The sequence below is a fragment of the Hyperolius riggenbachi genome, chromosome 10, assembly GCF_040937935.1.
Source record: "Hyperolius riggenbachi isolate aHypRig1 chromosome 10, aHypRig1.pri, whole genome shotgun sequence".
NCBI classification, from domain to species: Eukaryota; Metazoa; Chordata; class Amphibia; order Anura; family Hyperoliidae; genus Hyperolius; species Hyperolius riggenbachi.
In genome coordinates this window covers 269025727-269049579 of record NC_090655.1, presented here as the reverse complement: position 1 = coordinate 269049579, position 23853 = coordinate 269025727, and the positions used below count along the sequence as shown (strand labels likewise).

At 44.6% G+C, this 23853-nt stretch overlaps 1 protein-coding gene across 1 annotated transcript in view; it reads right to left on the bottom strand.

The window, feature by feature from the left end:
- LOC137537191 (uncharacterized) overlaps positions 1-23853 on the bottom strand; it is a 140362-nt gene that overhangs the window by 115233 nt on the left and 1276 nt on the right. The window contains exons 2-4 of the mRNA XM_068259302.1: positions 14723-15211; positions 6896-8501; positions 6251-6383 (exon numbers count right to left, since the gene is read on the bottom strand). Coding sequence (XP_068115403.1) covers positions 6251-6383; positions 6896-8501; positions 14723-15211 — 2228 coding nt within the window. The remainder of the gene's footprint in view (positions 1-6250; positions 6384-6895; positions 8502-14722; positions 15212-23853) is intronic.

The window sequence follows — 23853 nt, the reverse complement described above, 5'->3', positions numbered from 1 at the left end:
TGTTGGTGTTTGCTCTGAGGGCATTGGCAAAATGTTCCATGCATAACGCAAACAGTAGGGGTGAAAGGGGACACCCCTGCCTGGTGCCATTACGGATGGTGAAGGCTTCTGACAGGATACCGTTAACTTTAACGGACGCATTTCAAGCCCACCCATTTATGGTTTCATCCGTTTCGTGACTCCGGGTGAAATCCACTATGGCCGCCTTTAGATTGGAGACACACTCCACATCTTTCAGCAGATTATTGTTCATGAAATCCCGTTCTGAAAACTAAAATCTATCTATCGTATACTGTACACACACACACACACACACACACACACACACACACACACACACACACACACACACACACACACACACACATACTGTACACACAGTACACACACACACTGTACACACAGTACACACACACACACACACTGTACACACACACACTGTACACACACACACTGTACACACACACACTGTACACACACACACACACACACACACACACTATGATGTTTCAATAGAGTGCCTGGTTGGTTATGGAGTGCAGCCCACAGGACAAGGGAGGGGTGAAAGGGAAGTTAGAATCAGCACATACAAAGGTCAAGTTTAAGTGTTTTATTTGAAAACCTAAAAAAAAAATTTCCATAATTTTTTTTCTCCAAAAATATTTGTAACAAACAAAACACAATAAAACAACATCTTAGTAACATATGTAGACATAACAAGGCCCGTATTAGGGATGATTAATGAGATGCAAATATTTCTGACTTCATGCAGGATTATGCAAATTTATGCAGCTGGAAAATGAACCAATGAAGTCCTACCAAGGTGTAAATTGCTTGGTCCACTTTCAAGCCGCATATATTTGCATTTGGAAGTTACATAATCCTGTATGAACTGTTTGCCTCTCACTGATCATCCCTCCCCCGCACTCCCCAGCCAGACACAGCAGATCAAAGTCAAACACATCTGATCTGCATGCTTGTTCAGGGGCTATGGCTAAAAGTATTACAGGCAGAGGATCAGCAAGAAAGCCAGGAAATCTGCATTGTTCAAAAGAAAAGTGTCACCCTTCATATCCTCTTACTTCAGTTTCCCAGCAGGGGTCACAGGTGCATGCACCGCAATGCATGCTGGGAGATGCCAGGAAAAGCAAGTACAGCTGAACTGTAACCCCCCCCCCCAGGAATTAGAAATTCAGGCAGAAGATTCAACTAAACCTCAGGAAACAGACGACAGCTAAGACATTGTCTCTCTATCTACACACACATATAGTCGCACAACCAGCCAGCTGGTGCCAGACTCCTGCACAACCGATACTTGATGAACAGTGATGGACGAACATCGCCAATGAACATTCACAGACTGTTCACAATTATCTCTGCAAAAGTCTGCAGAGGACCCCAATGATTTTAATGGCAGTCGAACGTCCGAAGCCTTCAGGCCATATTTACAGCTATAATTTATTTTAACTATTTAAGGACCGCGCTAATTGAAATCTACGCCCTGTTTTGGTGGGCTCCTGGCTAGCAGGGCGTAGATTTCAATTAGCCGCCGCCACTCAAACCCGACAAGTCTCGCCACATCTCACAGGCTCTGCCTGTCTCTATGACGGCAGAGCCATGTAAGCCGGTCAGGAGCCGTTTCATTGGCTCCTGGCCATGTCTATCAATGTGAGCCGCTTCCATTGGCTTACATTGATAGACACGGTCAGTAGCCAATGAAAGCGGCTCCTGACCGGATCACATGGCTCTGCCGTCATAGAGACGACAGAGTCTATGTCCTGGGGGTCCCGGCGAGCGGTGATGATGGTGGTTGCGACGGGTATGTGCGGCGATTCATCGTGATTCCGTGTTCCTGTACCAGCGGTCTCTGGTACTTCAAGACAATCTGTACTTTAAAATTCTTACAATAAAAAGCATACCATTCTATTCATTATGTTCTCCTGGGCCCTTCTGTGCTGTTTCTGCCACTCCCTTCTGCAATACTGGCTTGTAATTGCCAGTTTTAGGCAGTGTTTACAAACAAACTAACCAGCTTGTAATAGGCTCAGAGAAGCTCACTCTGTGACTCACACAGAGCGTGGAGGGGGCGTGGAGAGGGTGTGTATAGCTTCTGCCTATAACAGCAGACAGCACATTCCTGCCTGAGCCCGATAAAGCTGTCAGAGGAAAGAAGATTAGATTACTGGTATATAACAGAGATAACACAGCCACTGTGCAACTAGGAAAACTGCAGTAATCCAGAGCACATTAGAACAGGAACTTATAGGATAGAAGAAATAAGGCTGGAAATGTTGTTACAGAGTCTTATTAAGGGGGCAGAGACTGCTGGTACTTAAGTGGTTAAAAAGGTGTACAAGTGTCCAAAAACTCAGACCGTGGCATGGTGGAGGGAATCAATGGCAAAATGTTCATTAAAAAATACGTATTTTACACAGAAGCTTTTTTTAATGTGTAAACACAGGACAATGACGTTTGGTTTCTAGTCTTTATTTAACTTAAAGAGACTCTGTAACAAATTGTTTATCTTTATTTCTTCTATGCTATAAGTTCCTATGCCTTTTCTAATGTGGTCTGGCTTACTGCAGCTTTTCCTAATTGCACAGTAGCTGTGTTATCTCTGTTATATGATCTAATCTTCTCTCTATAGTCGGCACAGTCAGGCTGAGGCAGTCAGACTGGAATGTGCAGGGCTGCTTGTGATTAGCTAGAAGCTGTACACACCCCCTGCAGGCTCTGTGTGACTAACACACTCTGCTTAGCTGAGCCTATTAGAAGCTGGTTAGTTTGTTTGTAAACACTGCCTAAAACTGGCAATTACAAGCCAGGTTTGCAGCAGAGAATGGCAGAAACAGCACAGAGGGGACCAGGAGCACATAATGAATAGAATGGTATGCTTTTTATTGTAAGAATTTCAGAGTACAGATTCTCTTTAAAGCAGACCTGAATTTTTCTCTGCTCTAAAGGGCAAGCAACAGCATAACAACCTTTAATCTTTCATACAGTGGAGTGACTGACTGCTGCTTCCAGCGTCAGAGTGGGTTGGCGGTAAAATATAAACATACAGATAGTGACATTAAACATCGGTGACATTTAGTACTGCATGTAAGTAGGCGTGGCACTTTGCTAAAGACTTATGTTGGACTATAAATGTAGTCATTGATTCATGCCTATGTGATGAAGGGGGTGTTACCCATGATGCCTCGGGGTGTTTCTATATTTGTACATTGAGTATTTAAAGTCATTGGGACCCGCTGTAAAAAAAAGGTCCAATACTTACCTAAGGAGAGGAAAGGCTCCGAGTCCGAATGAGCCTTCCCCCTCCTCTCCTGGTGCAGCTCAGGATCCTCCGTTCAAATCCCCCACCGCGGGGGGACTTCAGAAGTCATTGGGAGCCGAGTCCTCCCGAAGACAGGCGACTCCATACTGCGCATGCGCGATTAAACACTAGCGGGCGCATGCACAGTATGGAACCGCCTGTCTTCGGGAGCACTCGGTCTCCAGAAGACTTCTGAAGCCTTCCTTCGCCAGCGGATATAGCAGCATTTGACCGAACTGGTCGAATGCTGCTACGGGGGATCCTGAGCTGGAACGGGCACCGGCAGAGGAGAGGGAAGGTTGATTAGGACTCAGAGCCTTCCCTCTCCTTGGGTAAGTATCTGACTTTTGTTTTTTACAGCGGTTCCCAATGACTTTAAGTATTCACATTGCACTTGCATCACGGTTATTGTCTTTTACTGTGCTTTGGCTTTGAAACAATTGTCAGCCTTACTGATGGAATAAAAGCTGCATTACGCTACTTGGTGTGCTAGCCTGCTCTGGACATGTCTGATGAGGTAGTGTGGCTTACTACTGTTACTACTGGTTATGCACCTAGCAAACTTATTTGTATATTATATACAGGGCTGTGGAGTCGGTACAAAAATCCACCGACTCCGACTCCTCTAATTTGCATATTACAATCTTGTTGATTGAAAGTATGTAACATGAAATTCATCTCTTAACTGCCAACGCTTAGGAATATTAAAAGACAACTGAAGTGAGAAGGATATGGAGACTGCCATATTTATTCCCTTTAGTCATAGACTAAAACTAGTCCTTGGTAAGAGTACTTGTAAAAGGTACAGACCGGAACAAAGAACATCTATCAGGCCCTAGGCAATGTAACTGTGGGTACATGTAATGCTGGGCATACACGGCTCGTTTTATATTATCATTTGAGCCGCTGATGGCTCAATTGATATTATTCGACCTGTCCGATACCCCGCCGGATCGATTCTGCGCTCGATACCGGCGGGGAGATCAATGGGAGCAAACGAAACGCTGATTAGCAGCGCCCACGGGGACGAGCGGGAATCAATCCGCGCGGACGAGCGGTGACCCGCTGGCTCGATACCGGCGCATTTTCGAGCCGTGTATGCCCAGCATAAGAGTGATGTGCAGGTACTCTGCAGGGGAATAAGGAGATTTTTCCTCTATTACACATTCTTCATGCACAATCTGAACCAGGTTTATGGGTGATAGACAACACCTCTGTGTTCAATGTGCACAACATTCTCAATGGATTCCCTGCAGCTCTGTGGAGAGTGCATATGTAGAGTATAGTACTACTGTGTAACAAAGTAAACCTGAGACAGATGAAATTAAAGTTTTATACATACCTGGGGCTTCCTCCAGCCCCCTTCAGGCTAATCAGTCCCTCACTGTCCTCCTCCGCCACGAGTCCAGGTACTTGAGCCAGTCTGGCGTAGTGCGCATGCACACACTCCGCCGCCGGGAGCATACTACACCTGCGCAGCACTATTGCGCAGGTGTAGAACGCTCCTGGCTGTGGAAGCGGCATGTGGCTGGACTGCGTGGCTGGCTGAATTACCAGGACTCATAGCAGAAGATCCAGGTGGTGGAAGAGGCCAGCGAGGGACTGATTAGCCTGAAGGGGGCTGGAAGAAGCCCCAGGTATGTATAAAACTTTTCTTTTCATCCTTCTCAGGTACCATTTAATTCGTAGTCACCAAACCAAATTTTAACAACATATCAAATTATTTGATTTCATGAGCAAAGAGAGTGCGTATATTTGCATAAATCAGAATCAATGCAGAATTATTTCCATCTCACTGACCATCTCTATTAGTGACACGGCTACACATCAGGCTTTATACTTACAGCATAGATGTTATTTAGTATATACAAGAGAGTCCTGTGTACACATCATATATACAGTCACAATCAGAAGTGTATATCTGACTTTAAAAATACGGGGGACTGCTTTATTGAAGCAGCACAAGTAACTAATTTTGATTGGTTTATTTCATTTTTGTGGACTAAGCACAGCTATTACTGTATGTATATATTATTTATGATGACTATTATCTGAGAAATAGAACATTTTATCATATTTTCTATTTTAATTACAGTTTAAGTTCATTAGGAGTCGAGTTGGTGCATTTTTTCCCGACTCCGACTCCAGACACCCAAAATTGCCCCGACTCTGACTCCACAACTCCACAGCCTTGATTATATATACTGCACTCCCTGACACACTGTACAATCTTCATGGTAATTTGTCTTGTGTGCATAAAAACTGTTCTTTAAAATCAACAAACAATCTTAAACAAACAAAAAAAAAACAAAAAATAATATGGTTAAACACTAATACATTTAACAAATTGAAATCAGTACAATAGCAATCGCAGTTCCCATGACCAGAGTCCTGCTTTAGACATTCTCTGACAGTCCTCAGTGCACTTCCTCAGAAATCACTTCAAGCTTAGACCCTCATTGAGGCCTTGTGGTTGAACACAATTAAATACTTTTATCCACCTAGCTTCATGCTGCTACAGGACTTTCTTCCCATCTTCCCCTCTCTGCAAAGCCGGAATTGCCCCAACCACAAACCAACACAATTGTGCAGCTGTAGGAAGCATTATGGCAAGATGGCGGGATACAGACAGCTCATACTCTCTCTCCCCCAATGTACAATTAGCAATACTTCTGTTCCTGTATCCACTGTCTCACTGCTCTTCCTGCTTCACCAATATAAACAAGTCCGCAGGGGCCCTTCAGCCCACACACAACATATGAGCTCAAGCATGAAAATCTGCCCCTTACTTCAACCCGTTCAGCGGTGGATGGATGTGAAATGGTAGTACCTTTTATTATTACATTGCAGCAATTACACCTGAGACAAGGTACAGAGTCATCTATCTCTAGGTACATTCACTGTCTTTCTGGGCAAAGTATCCGACTTGCATACCCAACTCTTAATTCTCCGACCTCGGCTGTACTCAGAAACCAGCAGATCACTGAAGTGTTTCCCATAGGTAGGATCTTGGCTCAGGATCAGCCAGAATTTACCAACCACAGAGCGAATACGCTCAAACAGATGACTGTAGCCACACATAAAGGGTATAAGTGCAGACTTGTTTTTACCTTGGGAAGCAATAAGCTGTGTCTATCAATAGCTCTGACCTCCCCACTGACCTTCCACAGGACATGCTCATCGTAACCCTTTTCTGTCATCTTACTGACTGAAACAGCAGACATCGTCACAATCCTCCTTACTTGGCCAAATGTGCTGAGACCTCAAATCACCAAAGCGGACAAGGGAGGGGCCATTGTGGTCCAGGTCAGGCCAGGGAACAGAATGTGGGTGGAGCTGTGCTACAATTCAACTGTAAAGATCACTACAAGAAATGTGACAGAGACCCGACCCAGACTGCAGTAATAGAGCTTCTCACCAGCGATGAGAGGGATAAGCAGAGCTGAACAAACCTGTTATTGGCTGCTGCACTCCACTCTCCATCCTCTCTACTTCCAGCTATGCTGGGGAGATGGAGAGCAGTGTGCTGTGGCCAGTTCAGGATCACTGATGGTGAAGCTATGTTTCACTGCTCCTTACTTATTACCAGTGTGAGTTCTCTCATGTCTGACAAGGGGTGCTTTATCAGCAAAACATTTCCCACACTCAGCACATGAATAGGGCTTCTCTCCAGTGTGAGATCTCTCATGTCTGACAAGGTTTCTTTTCAGACTAAAACATTTCCCACACTCAGCACATGAATAGGGCTGCTCACCAGTGTGAGTTAGGTCATGATTGACAAGGCTTATTTTCTGAGAAAACCGTTTACCACACTCAGCACATGAATAAGGTTTCTCACCAGTGTGAGATCTCTCATGTATGACAAGATGTGATTTTCGAACAAAACACTTCCCACACTCAGCACATGAAAAGGCCTTATTGTCAGTGTGTGATCTCTTATGCTTTTTAAAGGTTTTTTTAACTGCAAAACATTTTCCACACTCAGCACAAGAATAGGGCTTCTCAGCAGTGTGTGATATTGTATGCCTGACAAGGATAGATTTCAGAGAAAAACATTTCCCACACTCAGCACATGAATAGGGCTTCTCTCCAGTGTGAGATCTCTCATGTCTGACAAGGTCTGATTTCTGAGGAAAACATCTCCCACACTCAGTACATGAATATGGCTTCTCACCAGTGTGAAATCTCTCATGTTTGAGAAGGTATGATTTCTGACCAAAACATTTCCCACACTCAGCACAAGAATATGGCTTCTCGCCAGTGTGCGTTCTCTGATGTATGACAAGGTATGATTTTTGAACAAAATATTTCCCACACTCAGCACATGGATAGGCCTTTTTGTCAGTGTGAGATTTATTAGGACTATCAAGGCTTTTTTTAACTCCAAAACTAACTCCACACTCAGCACATGAATAGGGCTTCTCCTCTGTGTGTGAGCTCTCATGCCTGGCAGGTTGAGATTTCCCACACTCAGCACATGAATATGGCTTCTCACCAGTGTGAGAGCTCTCATGACTAACAAGATTTGATTTCCGAGCAAAACATTTCCCACATTCAGCACAAGAATAGGGCTTCTCACCAGTGTGACATCTCTCATGTCTGACAAGGTCTGATTTCTGTACAAAACATTTCCCACACTCAGCACATGAATAAGGCTTCTCACCAGTGTGAGATCTCTCATGACTGACAAGATGTGATTTCCGAGCAAAACATTTCCCACAGTCAGCACATGAATGGGGCTTCTCACCAGTGTGACATCTCTCATGTGTGATAAGGTTTGATTTATGTACAAAACATTTCCCACACTCAGCACATGAATAAGGCTTCTCACCAGTGTGAGATCTCTCATGACTGACAAGATATGATTTCTGTACAAAACATTTCCCACAGTCAGCACATGAATAGGGCTTCCTACCAGTGTGAGATCTCTCATGTCTGATAAGGTTTGATTTATGTACAAAACATTTCCCACATGTGGAACAGGAATAAGACCCTCCAGCACGGAGAGAGCTGTGCTGGGTATGATGCCCCCTGGGGTTAGACAGGTGTGGGGAGTCTGTGGGAATATTTGGGATCACCAGGATATCTGCAGGAGACTCTTGTCCAGTGACATCACCATCCGTTGTACAGTCTGTGGATACAGAGAGACGAGTCTCTGAGAGGTTCCTGATGCCGGGACTCCCCCCTGCAAATAGAGAAACATCACTTCCTGTTAGAGAATTCTGAGGGGAGGAACAATTATCATTAGGGAGAGTCAGTGAGCTGCTGAGAATTCCATGTTGGTGAATAATTTCTCATTTCACTTAATCAACTTAGGCTATTTTGTGCAGATCCATCACATAAAATAAGACTAAAAAGCAATAAAATGACAGTACAGCAGTGGGGGTGTCTCGGCACTCTGGAGAAGAAGAAACAGGAGAGAAGAGAACGGGAGCCCAATAGCACCATAAGTTTTCATACAAAGGGTACCAACAGGCAAAGTAAATGTACTACTCACAAAGGCGGGATGCAGAGGGGCAACCAACCACAGGAAGCAGGGGGAGACAACACACCCGGCTGCACTCGGGGTGGCCCAGCCGGACCTGGGTGTGGTCGCTCTGCCTGGTAAAAGTGACAGGTTATCATTATGGTTTAACCACTTCAGCCTACAGCGTGGAAAATCTCATGCATCCAAGCAACGTTCACCTTCCATTCATTCGTCAATAACTTTATCGCTACTAATCACAGTTAATTGATCTATATCTTGTTTTTTCCGCCACTAATTAGGCTTTTTTTAGGTAGTACATTTTGCTAAGAATAATTTTTTTCTAAATCCATTTTAACAGGAAGATTAAAAAAAGAAATGGAAAAAATCATTATTTCTCAGTTTTTGGCCATTGTAGTTTAAAATTAATACACGCTACCGTAATTAAAACCCATGTATTTTATTTGCGTATTTGTCCCGCTTATTACGCCTTCTAAATTATGTCCCTATCACAATGTATGGCGCCGATATTTTATTTAGAAATAAAGGTGCATTTTTTCAATTTGCGTTCATCACTATTTACAAGCTTATAATTTAAAAAAAAAAATGAATAGGATGCTCTCTTAACATATATATTTAAAAAGTTTAGACCCTTAGGTAACTATTAATGTAGTTTTTTTTTTAATTGTAATTTTTTAATTTATTTTTTAATTAAAAAATGTATGTGGGGGATTTTAGTTTGGGAGGTAAACAGCTATTTTTAGATGTAATAAAATGTAATTCTTTATTTAAAAAAATGTATTTGGGTGCAGTTTACTATTTGGCCACAAGATGGCCACAGTCAAAAAAGTTCCTGGAGCGTACGATCACGCTGCCAGGAACTATTAGGAGGCTGTAACAAATTTTTCCGGGCAGTAATACCGCGCTCTCTGCTTAGAAAGCGTCGGTATTTCTCCGGGGGGCTTAGGTCAGTGAATGGGAATGATCGGTGAATGGGAATGATATTCCCATTCACTGATCGGGGGGCTAGCGGCAGGCAGCGGGAGCGCGTGCGGGAGCGCGCCCGATCGCGCGCACCACGCTGCAGGAGCAGCACAGTCTATCTGGACGGATATATCCGTCCAGATAGGGTGAAGTGGTTAAACCATGAGTGATCTGTCTGGACCCCTCCAACAGAGTATGCTAGGGGGGTATTTGAAGCACAATTTGGGGAAAAAAAGGTTCCCCAGTGTGAATAAAGTTATATTAAAGCGGATCCGAGATAAATAACTATAACAAGTAACTTGTCTATATAGCTTATCTTAAGTTTAGATAGTTTACACAGCAAATCTAGCTGCAAACAGCTTCAACAGTTTATGATTATTTCTTCCTGTAATACAATGAGAGCAGCCATGTTCTGCTTGTGATCATTACACACATGCAAACTGCTCTGTATCTCCACCCCTCAGCCTGTGAATACTTCACTCCCCTCCCCTCTGCCTCTAAAATCTCTGGCTGGTAATGCCGCCTACTCCCCAGACTGATCTCCCATAAGCCCTTGCTACAGTGCCAAGGCGCTGGAGGAGCTGTGGTTTAGTTTACAGGGAATTAGGGTATTAAAACAAAAACAAAAAAAGTATTTGGCTAGAGGAATGCCCTATAAACTATATGAAAGGAACACGATTATGTAATGAGTAAAAGTTTATCTTGGATCCACTTTAAAAACAAGGTAAAACCGAAAAGATGAGGTGGCTTACCTCAATGATGAGATCTTTGTATAGACAAAGACATTGTTATTTAGCACAGCCCTGAAAAATGTATTTGTCTACACAAAGATCTCATCATTGAGGAAAGCCATCTCATCTTTTTGGTTTTACCTTGTTTTTAATCCAATTTTATTTACAGTGGGGTGCCACTTTTCCCAAATTGTGAATAAAATTACAGGTTGGAATGTAATAAAGTAGGTGGTGGTGCTGGGGGGTGAATACTTTTGCAAGGCATTGTACCCACCCACTGGGCTATGAGGAGGAGGAGCAGCCTGGAGATGGCAGCCACGGCAAGTTGCTCTTTTTGTTTTTTAATATTGCCCTTTGCAACCCAACCCGGATAACCTTCCCCAGCAAACAAATTCTGGGCATTCGGGACTCAGCTGCACCTGATCTATCCCTGGATATTTCATCTACTCTTAGCTTTCTGGGGATTCTGACCAGTGGAGCTACAGTGCTGAATCAGGCAGTGAGGCTTAGAAGAGGCAAGCTCTCCAGGATCCAGGTGCACTTTTGGCGTAGAGGACTGTGTTCACCACTACCTGGAATCATACTCTCTAATGTCAGGTCAATATGCAACAAACAAGATGAGCTTCAACTACTGATCAGAACTAAGAAGGACTTTTACCTCTCTGCTGCTCTTTGCTTCATAGACACCTGGCAGTCTGAGCTGATTCCAGACAATAGGCTCAGTTCACTAAGACTGATATTATTTCCTCACTGGTTATATCTTACAGGCAGCAGAATAGCACACTTTTCATGTCAATTCTGTACTGCCCCTGCTCATTAAACCCTCCCTCAACCCCTTACAACCCTCCAACTACTGCCCTATCTCCCTCCTCCCCTTTGCCTCAAAACTCCTTGAGTGTCTAGTTCACAAACGCCTGACCCAGTACTTCAATGCCAACTCACTGCTAGACTCACTGCAATCTGGATTTCGACCTGCCCACCCAACTGAAACAGCTCTCACCAAAGTGGTCAGTGACCTTGCCTTAGCTAAAGCTAAATACTCCATTCTCCTCCTCCTTGACTTTTTCAGCAGCTTTTGACACAGCAGACCATCCCTTACTCCTCCAGTCCATGGGCATTCACGACCTAGCACTGACCTGGCTTTCATCCTACCTCTCCAACCGCTCCTTCACGACCTCCTTTAATGAGTCCTCATCTACCCCCAACCACCTCTCGGTGGGAGTCCCCCAAGACTCGGTCCTTCACTCCCTATACACATCCTCCATTGGCAAGCTTATCGCCTCCATGGGTTTTAACTATCATCTGTATGCAGAGGACATCCAGATCTACCTCCAAACCCCTGACATATCCCCCACTACCATAGACAAGGTCTCCACCTGCCTATCAGCCATCTCCCCCTGGCTGTCCGCTAGGTTCCTGAAACTAAATCTAGACAAAACAGAATTTATGATTTCCCACCCCGGCCATCCTTGAACCTCCCCCAGATGTGCATGTCACTGTTAACCACACTACCATTCGCCCTACCTCTCAAGCCCGCTGTCTGGGTGTCACCCTGGACTCCGCACTCTCCGTCACTCCCCACATCCAAAACCTCATAAACTCCTGCAACTTCCACCTTCGTAACATCTGCAAGATCCACCCTTTCCTGACCTCTGCCACCACCAAATTCCTCATCCATGCCCTCATAATTTCCCACCTTGACGACTGCAATGCCCTTCTGTCTGGTCTCCCTATGACCCAAATAGCCCCACTGCAGTCCATCGTGAATGCAGCAGCCAGAATTATCCACTCCTCCCATCGCTCCACCAGGGCGGCTTCCCTCTGTGAATCCCTCCACTGGCTTCCTATCCAGTCCAGAATCAGATTCGAGATACTGTGTCTGACCTACAAATCTGTCCACAAAACCTGTTCAACCTACATTTCTGATCTTACTCAGAGGTACACACCTAGCCGCTCACTCCGCTCCTCAAATGAACTTCGCCTGACCGCCCCCCCCCCGCATCACCCAGTCCCATTCACGCCTCCAGGACTTCTCAAGAGCTGCTCCAACACTATGGAATTCTTTACCTCCACCCATTAGGGCAGCACCCTCCTTCAACATCTTCAAAAAGGCCCTCAAAACTCACCTTTTTCACTCTGGCCTACCACCCCTCACAAGTGCTCTAAACCCGCAGCCAAACTTTGGTCCCCTACCTTTTGTGTCCTTACCTCTCCCTCTAGATTGTAAGCCTTCGGGCAGGGTCCTCCTCCTTTTGTGTCCTACCTGATCATGCACCTCCATTACTTTGCACCCATGCTATGCTTTTGAGTGAACTCAACTTAGCTAATCTCCATGCTTCCCTCCAGTGACTGACTAAGCACATGATCTGTTTTTTCTTGTATTCCTGTATTGTCTTATTGCTGTATGTCATCCCTACATATTGTCTGTAACCTAAACTAATGTCCAGTACTGTGTAATATGTTGGCGCTTTATAAATACAATAAATAAATAATAAATAGTGCAGGTCTTTACTGCGACCACAGAATCCATCATGACATCAACTATGACTGTTTGGCTCATGCTCCGCAGCTTACCTTCCATGCAGGATCTTTATAGTAGCAGGTGGAGAAAGAGAGTGACCAAGATTGCCCTGGACCCCCTCACCCTGCTCACTCCATCCTCCAGCTTATGCCTTCAGGAGTGACATACCAGTCAGTCACAACAAAAATTTAGAGGCACAGAACTTCCCTCAGGCAGTAGCCATGCTTAATGCAGAACCACGCTAGAGCAGCTAAGACTGGAAAGCATTACAGCATAGAACTGAAAATGAACACTTCTCACCATGTTTACTACCACTATAACTTATATACTGTCCTTGACTTGTAATATCGATACCGTTCTTGTATCCCATCTGTGTCTGTTAAGTAACCGTAAAGTCAAATTCCTTGTACATGGAAACTTATTTGGCCCCCCCTTCCACATACAGTACAGCAGCAAGGTGAGAGGTGTGCAGTGTAACAGTGCATGTGACTATATTCTCTATCAGCTGCAGCCATTATCTCTGTGTGTAAGGAGAGGCCTTCCCCATACAGTACAGCAGCAAGGTGAGAGGTGTGCAGTGTAACAGTGCATGTGACTATATTCTCTATCAGCTGCAGCCATTATCTCTGTGTGTAAGGAGAGGCCTTCCCCATACAGTACAGCAGCAAGGTGAGAGGTGTGCAGTGTAACAGTGCATGTGACTATATTCTCTGTCAGCTGCAGCCATTATCTCTGTGTGTAAGGAGAGGCCTTCCCCATACAGTACAGCAGCAAGGTGAGAGGTGTGCAGTGTAACAGTGCATGTGACTATATTCTCTATCAGCTGCAGCCATTATCTCTGTGTGTAAGGAGAGGCCTTCCACATACAGTACAGCAGCCAGGTGAGAGGTGTGCAGTGTAACAGTGCATGTGACTATATTCTCTATCAGCTGCAGCCATTATCTCTGTGTGTAAGGAGAGGCCTTCCACATACAGTACAGCAGCAAGGTGAGAGGTGTGCAGTGTAACAGTGCATGTGACTATATTCTCTATCAGCTGCAGCCATTATCTCTGTGTGTAAGGAGAGGCCTTCCCCATACAGTACAGCAGCAAGGTGAGAGGTGTGCAGTGTAACAGTGCATGTGACTATATTCTCTATCAGCTGCAGCCATTATCTCTGTGTGTTGGGAGAGGCCTTCCCCATACAGTACAGCAGCAAGGTGAGAGGTGTGCAGTGTAACAGTGCCTGTGACTATATTCTCTATCAGCTGCAGCCATTATCTCTGTGTGTAAGGAGAGGCCTTCCACATACAGTACAGCAGCCAGGTGAGAGGTGTGCAGTGTAACAGTGCATGTGACTATATTCTCTATCAGCTGCAGCCATTATCTCTGTGTGTAAGGAGAGGCCTTCCCCATACAGTACAGCAGCCAGGTGAGAGGTGTGCAGTGTAACAGTGCATGTGACTATATTCTCTATCAGCTGCAGCCATTATCTCTGTGTGTAAGGAGAGGCCTTCCACATACAGTACAGCAGCAAGGTGAGAGGTGTGCAGTGTAACAGTGCATGTGACTATATTCTCTATCAGCTGCAGCCATTATCTCTGTGTGTAAGGAGAGGCCTTCCCCATACAGTACAGCAGCAAGGTGAGAGGTGTGCAGTGTAACAGTGCATGTGACTATATTCTCTATCAGCTGCAGCCAAACACATATTAATGCTGATCACTCACCTGTTCTGCTCTCTGTAAGAGGGTCCTTCTCCATAGTTGTCCCCATCATGTCACCTTCCTCCGCAGACTGCTGATCACTCCTCACATATGTCTCTTCTTCCACTTTAATTGTCCTCATCATGTCACCCTCCTCCACAGACTGCTGATCACGCCTCACATATGTCTCTTCTTCCACTTTAATTGTCCTCATTATGTCACCCTCCTCCATAGACTGCTGATGACTCCTCATATCTTTCTCTTCTTCCTCCTCTTTAATTGTCCTCATCATGTCATCCTCCTCCATAGACTGCGGATCACTCCTCACATACGTCTCTTGTTCCTCTTTAATCATCCCCATAACGTCACCCTTCTCTGTAGACTGTTGACTACTCATCATATATCTCTCTTCTTCTTCCTCCTCTTTAATTTCCCTCATCATGTCTCCCTCCTCCAGAGACTGCTGATCACTCCTCACATAAGTCTTTTGTTCTTTGAGCTGAGATCTTAGTTCTGAAAAGGATAACAAATTATAGCTGTAAGATATTAGCAGTAAAAAGCAGAGCACAGAAAAGAACATAATTTGCTAGGGGTGATAATCTCCCATAAGCTGTGGCTTCCTGCACATTCAGTACCACAATCCTCTCCTCCAGTGTGCCTTGCTCATCATCTGGTGCTTCTCTCCTCCTCCCCATGCACACATTCCTGGGAGGTTACAGCAGTGCCGGTAGCGGTAGATGGATGAGGATGTGAGGAGAGAACAGCTGGAGACAGAGGGAGATAGGAGCAGAGGCCTGCAGCTAATTAGCTATAAATTATCATTACTTATGGCTCTGGCACCTGATGAACTAGGCAGATGGGACTGCAGCTCCATATCCTGACCATACCTGAGGCTACCTGTCCATCATCTACTAACCCCAAACCCTCCAAGAGCCGTAGCAACAAACCTCCCAGCTGGGACAGCGCCAATACCAGGACCAAAGCAGCAGAGGCCACCCAACCCCTCTCCAGCTGCAGCCTCCATCTCCTCTGCCTGTCCTACCAGCCACGCCCCTTGTTACATGGCTCCACCCCCTAGCTGTGACCCACCAGCCATCATCTTTGTGCAGACTCCAATATATTTCTCAAGCAAGTGTTTGATTGACTCTAAAAACTTTATTCCCATATGTTATTAATTTAAAAATGTTAATATGAAAGAAAATGAACCATGATAGAAAGAACCAGAGTGGATTGAATTATAAAACAACATTTTTCTTATTTTTATGGTATGCGTGACTAGAGGTGTGACAGGGGAGTGATCAGGGGTGTAGCAGGTGCGTGGCTTAAGGGGCCCTCTTTCTCATCTCAAGAAGTTGGGAGGTATGGCACTGGAGGGACATAGCTATAGTCCATATACATCTTCTCTTGTCTCTGTGATGTGAATTATTACTAGGAAGGTGAGATGCCAGCACTGGAGGGACATGGCTATATTCCATATACATCTTCTCTTGTCTCTGTGATGTGACTGAATTATTACTAGGAAGGTGAGATGCCAGCACTGGAGGGACATGGCTATATTCCATATACATCTTCTCTTGTCTCTGTGATGTGACTGAATTATTACTAGGAAGGTGAGATGCCAGCACTGGAGGGACATAGCTATAGTCCAGTGTTCTCCCCAGGCTCTTTTAGCCGGGTGCTCCACCCGGCTAGTTTTGGTGAGCACCCGGCTGTCATCGGCTCAACTCCACCTCTGCTGTAAGCAGAAATGTGCAGAGAAGCACTGGCCCTGCATTCTTTCATCTCGCCCCACCCGGCTACTTTTTCATGCCACCCAGCTGGAAAAAAATTCTGGGGAGAACACTGTAGTCCATATACATCTTCTCTTGTCTCTGTGATGTGACTGAATTATTACTAGGATGGTGAGATGCCAGCACTGGGGGGACATGGCTATATTCCATATACATCTTCTCTTGTCTCTGTGATGTGAGTTATTACTAGGAAGGTGAGATGCCAGCACTGGAGGGACATGGCTATATTCCATATACATCTTCTCTTGTCTCTGTGATGTGAATTATTACTAGGAAGGTGAGATGCCGGCACTGGAGGGACATGGCTATATTCCATATACATCTTCTCTGGTCTCTGTGATGTGACTGAATTATTACTAGGAAGGTGAGATGCCGGCACTGGAGGGACATGGCTATATTCCATATACATCTTCTCTTGTCTCTGTGATGTGACTGAATTATTACTAGGAAGGTGAGATGCCGGCACTGGAGGGACATGGCTATATTCCATATACATCTTATCTTGTCTCTGTGATGTGACTGAGTTATTACTAGGAAGGTGAGATGCCGGCACTGGAGGGACATGGCTATATTCCATATACATCTTCTCTTGTCTCTGTGATGTGACTGAATTATTACTAGGAAGGTGAGATGTCAGCACTGGGGGGACATGGCTATATTCCATATACATCTTCTCTTGTCTCTGTGATGTGAATTATTACTAGGAAGGCGAGATGCCAGCACTGAGGGGACATGGCTATATTCCATATACATCTTCTCTTGTCTCTGTGATGTGAGTTATTACTAGGAAGGTGAGATGCCAGCACTGGAGGGACATGGCTATATTCCATATACATCTTCTCTTGTCTCTGTGATGTGAATTATTACTAGGAAGGTGAGATGCCGGCACTGGAGGGACATGGCTATATTCCATATACATCTTCTCTGGTCTCTGTGATGTGACTGAATTATTACTAGGAAGGTGAGATGCCGGCACTGGAGGGACATGGCTATATTCCATATACATCTTCTCTTGTCTCTGTGATGTGAGTTATTACTAGGAAGGTGAGATGCCAGCACTGGGGGGACATGGCTATATTCCATATACATCTTCTCTTGTCTCTGTGATGTGAGTTATTACTAGGAAGGTGAGATGCCAGCACTGGAGGGACATGGCTGTATTCCATATACATCTTCTCTTGTCTCTGTGATGTGACTGAATTATTACTAGGAAGGTGAGATTCCTGCACTGGAGGGACATGGCTATATTCCATATACATCTTCTCTTGTCTCTGTGATGTGAGTTATTACTAGGAAGGTGAGATGCCAGCACTGGGGGGACATGGCTATATTCCATATACATCTTCTCTTGTCTCTGTGATGTGAAATATTACTAGGAAGATGAGATGCCAGCACTGGAGGGACATGGCTATATTCCATATACATCTTCTCTTGTCTCTGTGATGTGAGTTATTACTAGGAAGGTGAGATGCCAGCACTGGGGGGACATGGCTATATTCCATATACATCTTCTCTTGTCTCTGTGATGTGAGTTATTACTAGGAAGGTGAGATGCCAGCACTGGAGGGACATGGCTATATTCCATATACATCTTCTCTTGTCTCTGTGATGTGAATTATTACTAGGAAGGTGAGATGCCGGCACTGGAGGGACATGGCTATATTCCATATACATCTTCTCTGGTCTCTGTGATGTGACTGAATTATTACTAGGAAGGTGAGATGCCGGCACTGGAGGGACATGGCTATATTCCATATACATCTTCTCTTGTCTCTGTGATGTGAGTTATTACTAGGAAGGTGAGATGCCAGCACTGGGGGGACATGGCTATATTCCATATACATCTTCTCTTGTCTCTGTGATGTGAGTTATTACTAGGAAGGTGAGATGCCAGCACTGGAGGGACATGGCTGTATTCCATATACATCTTCTCTTGTCTCTGTGATGTGACTGAATTATTACTAGGAAGGTGAGATTCCTGCACTGGAGGGACATGGCTATATTCCATATACATCTTCTCTTGTCTCTGTGATGTGAGTTATTACTAGGAAGGTGAGATGCCAGCACTGGGGGGACATGGCTATATTCCATATACATCTTCTCTTGTCTCTGTGATGTGAGTTATTACTAGGAAGGTGAGATGCCTGCACTGGAGGGACATGGCTATATACCATATACATCTTCTCTTGTCCCTGTGATGTGAATTATTACTAGGAGGTGAGATGCCGGCACTGGAGGGACATGGCTATATTCCATATACATCTTCTCTTGTCTCTGTGATGTGACTGATTACTAGGAAGGTGAGATGCCGGCACTGGAGGGACATGGCTATATTCCATATACATCTTCTCTTGTCTCTGTGATGTGACTGAATTATTACTAGGAAGGTGAGATCCCAGCACTGGGGGGACATGGCTATATTCCATATACATCTTCTCTTGTCTCTGTGATGTGACTGAATTATTACTAGGAAGGTGAGATGCCAGCATTGGGGGGGACATGGCTATATTCCATATACATCTTCTCTTGTCTCTGTGATGTGACTAAATTATTACTAGGAAGGTGAGATCCCAGCACTGGGGGGACATGGCTATATTCCATATACATCTTCTCTTGTCTCTGTGATGTGACTGAATTATTACTAGGAAGGAGAGATGCCAGCACTGGAGGGACATGGCTATATTCCATATACATCTTCTCTTGTCTCTGTGATGTGAGTTATTACTAGGAAGGTGAGATGCCGGCACTGGAGGGACATGGCTATATTCCATATACATCTTCTCTTGTCTCTGTGATGTGACTGAATTATTACTAGGAAGGTGAGATCCCAGCACTGGGGGGACATGGCTATATTCCATATACATCTTCTCTTGTCTCTGTGATGTGACTGAATTATTACTAGGAAGGCGAGATGCCAGCACTGGAGGGACATGGCTATATTCCATATACATTTTCTCTTGTCTCTGTGATGTGACTGAATTATTACTAGGAAGGTGAGATTCCTGCACTGGAGGGACATGGCTATATTCCATATACATCTTCTCTTGTCTCTGTGATGTGAGTTATTACTAGGAAGGTGAGATGCCGGCACTGGAGAGACATGGTTATATTCCATATACATCTTCTCTTGTCTCTGTGATGTGAATTATTACTAGGAAGGTGAGATGCCGGCACTGGAGGGACATGGCAATATTCCATATACGTCTTCTCTTGTCTCTGTGATGTGAATTATTACTAGGAAGGTGAGATGCCGGCACTGGAGGGACATGGCTATATTCCATATACATCTTCTCTTGTCTCTGTGATGTGACTGAATTATTACTAGGAAGGTGAGATGCCGGCACTGGAGGGACATGGTTATATTCCATATACATCTTCTCTGGTCTCTGTGATGTGACTAATTATTACTAGGAAGGTGAGATGCCAGCACTGGAGGGACATGGCTATATTCCATATACATCTTCTCTTGTCTCTGTGATGTGACTGAATTATTACTAGGAAGGTGAGATGCCGGCACTGTAGGGACATGGTTATATTCCATATACATCTTCTCTGGTCTCTGTGATGTGACTAATTATTACTAGGAAGGTGAGATCCCAGCACTGGAGGGACATGGCTATATTCCATATACATCTTCTCTTGTCTCTGTGATGTGAATTATTACTAGGAAGGTGAGATGCCAGCACTGGAGGGACATGGCAATATTCTATATACATCTCCTCTTGTCTCTGTGATGTGACTGAGTTATTACTAGGAAGGTGAGATACCGGCACTGGAGGGACATGGCTATATTCCATATACACCTTCTCTTGTCTCTGTGATGTGACTGAATTATTACTAGGAAGGTAAGATGCCAGCACTGGAGGGACATGGCTATATTCCATATACATCCTCTCTTCTCTCTGTGATGTGACGGAGTTATTACTAGGAAGTCACAAACACTGGTTCACACGACAGCCGGGGGCCCCGGCCTCTCTCACTTGCTGGGGCCCCCAAACCACCATGCAATACCCAGAGGGAAATGTGGGAGAGCCCTGGCTCTCTCACCTCCAGGGACTTCACCCCCATCACCTCCAAACTGAATGCACACTGCAACACACACAAATGCTTACTACCAGTTCAGGCATTTTCCTACCTCTATCTGGCCAGCAGATGCCTACACGCGGCGGTCCCTGTAAAAGATGTAATCAATGATTACGTCCAACCAAGGCTCCCACCTGAATGCTAATTTGTGCAGATCCTGCTAGATCGGTATGGCAGGCAAAGGGTGTATGACAGTGCACCTGATTGGCTGACTGGCGCCTGCTAGCCAGATAGAGGTAGGAAAATGCCTGAACTGGTAGTAAGCATTTGTGTGTGTTGCTTATTACTAGGAAGGTGAGATGTCAGCACTGGAGCGACATGGCTATATTCCATATACATCTTCTCTTGTCTCTGTGATGTGACTGAATTATTACTGGGAAGGTGAGATGCCGGCACTGGAGGGACATGGCTATATTCCATATACATCTTCTCTTGTCTCTGTGATGTGACTGAATTATTACTAGGAAGGTGAGATGCCAGCACTGGAGGGACATGGCTATATTCTATATACATCTCCTCTTGTCTCTGTGATGTGACTGAATTATTACTAGGAAGGTGAGATGCCGGCACTGGAGGGACATGGCTATATTCCATATACATCTTCCGTTGTCTCTGTGATGTGAGTTATTACTAGGAAGGTGAGATGCCAGCACTGGAGGGACATGGCTATATTCCATATACATCTTCTCTTGTCTCTGTGATGTGACTGAATTATTACTAGGAAGGTGAGATGCCAGCACTGGAGGGACATGGCTATATTCTATATACATCTCCTCTTGTCTCTGTGATGTGACTGAATTATTACTAGGAAGGTGAGATGCCGGCACTGGAGGGACATGGCTATATTCCATATACATCTTCTCTTGTCTCTGTGATGTGAATTATTACTAGGAAGGTGAGATGCCAGCACTGGAGGGACATGGCTATATTCCATATACATCTTCTCTTGTCTCTGTGATGTGAATTATTACTAGGAAGGTGAGATGCCAGCACTGGGGGGGACATGGCTATATTCCATATACATCTTATCTTGTCTCTGTGATGTGACTGAATTATTACTAGGAAGGTGAGATGCTGGCACTGGAGGGACATGGCTATATACCATATACATCTTCTCTTGTCTCTGCGATGTGACTGAATTATTACTAGGAAGGTGAGATGCCAGCACTGGAGGGACATGGCTATATTCCATTTCCATCTTCTCTTGTCTCTGTGATGTGACTGAGTTATTACTAGGAAGGTGAGATGCCAGCACTGGAGGGACATGGATATATTCCATATACATCTTCTGTTGTCTCTGTGATGTGAATTATTACTAGGAAGGTGAGATGCCAGCACTGGGGGGGACATGGCTATATTCCATGTACATCTTCTCTTGTCTCTGTGATGTGACTGAGTTATTACTAGGAAGGTGAGATGCCAGCACTGGGGGGGACATGGCTATATTCCATATACATCTTCTCTTGTCTCTGTGATGTGACTGAATGATTACTAGGAAGGTGAGATGCCAGCACTGGAGGGACATGGCTATATTCCATATACGTCTTCTCTTGTCTCTGTGATGTGAGTTATTACTAGGAAGGTGAGATGCCGGCACTGGAGGGACATGGCTATATTCCATATACATCTTCTGTTGTCTCTGTGATGTGAATTATTACTAGGAAGGTGAGATGCCAGCACTGGGGGGGACATGGCTATATTCCATGTACATCTTCTCTTGTCTCTGTGATGTGACTGAGTTATTACTAGGAAGGTGAGATGCCAGCACTGGAGGGACATGGATATATTCCATATACATCTTCTGTTGTCTCTGTGATGTGAATTATTACTAGGAAGGTGAGATGCCAGCACTGGGGGGGACATGGCTATATTCCATGTACATCTTTTCTTGTCCCTGTGATGTGAATTATTACTAGGAAGGTGAGATGCCAGCACTGGAGGGACATGGCTATATTCCATATACATCTTCTCTTGTCTCTGTGATGTGACTGAATGATTACTAGGAAGGTGAGATGCCGGCACTGGAGGGACAGGACTATATTCCATATACATCTTCTCTTGTCTCTGTGATGTGACTGAATTATTACTAGGAAGGTGAGAGGCCAGCCATAATCTATGGTGTGTGTGTGGTACTAGGAAGCTGGCACAGCAGTAATATAAAAGTCTCTTGTATAGCAATTACTTACTTGATCAGGATAGAGACAGGTGTACTATAACCTCCTTTGTGACAAAGTATGTTCACCCCGACCTCTGCTCTGCCCAATATATAACAAGTATGTCCACCCCGACCTCTGCTCTGCCCAATATATAACAAGTATGTCCACCCCGACCTCTGCTCTGCCCAATATATAACAAGTATGTCCACCCGACCTCTGCTCTGCCCAATATATAACAAGTATGTCCACCCCGACCTCTGCTCTGCCCAATATATAACAAGTATGTCCACCCCGACCTCTGCTCTGCCCAATATATAACAAGTATGTCCACCCCGACCTCTGCTCTGCCCAATATATAACAATTCCTGTTCAGGTGGTGGTAGGCAATATTCTGGGTGAGGTATCTAGGATCCGGGACTTGGAGAGGCGTAGTTTGGGCAGAGGTGCCTGGGTCCTTGCGTGGCAGAACATCAGGCCTCCTTAGCCTATCTCCGTCTCTTCTGGGTGAGCTTTCTGTCTCTTATCACCCTTTTTCAGTTTTTTGATTTATTTTTTCATACCTTTTTTGATGATTGGCCGCAGACATAATTAGTGGAGTTATCCCTCCAACTAACTTATGGGTGTCCTTGTTTGTCCTGCGTTGATTTTGATATTTTTGTCTTTGTTTACCCCTCCTGCATAAATGGCAGAATGAGTGGTTGTTGTTTCTGGTGATTGTCACTTGTTGGGTGTAGGTGATGGATTCATGTTTCCTGTTGTCCTGTCTGGTTTTGAATGTAGATTGAATGAGTATTCTTCTGCTCAGGGAGTTTGTGATGTGGATAATTCATCAGCTTGTGTAAATAGTATTGTTGCTAATACATTATGTATAGGATATACAATGTATTCAATATATATCAAGTATGTATGTTTTGCTTTTGTGATCCTTTTGATCACGAATATAATTATTATTTATTGTATTGTATATTTTGTATATATTTTTTCAATAAAAATCAATATATAACAAGTATGTCCACCCCAACCTCTGCCCAATATATAACAAGTATGTCCACCCCGACCTCTGCTCTGCCCAGTATATAACAAGTATGTCCACCCCGACCTCTGCCCAATATATAACAAGTATGTC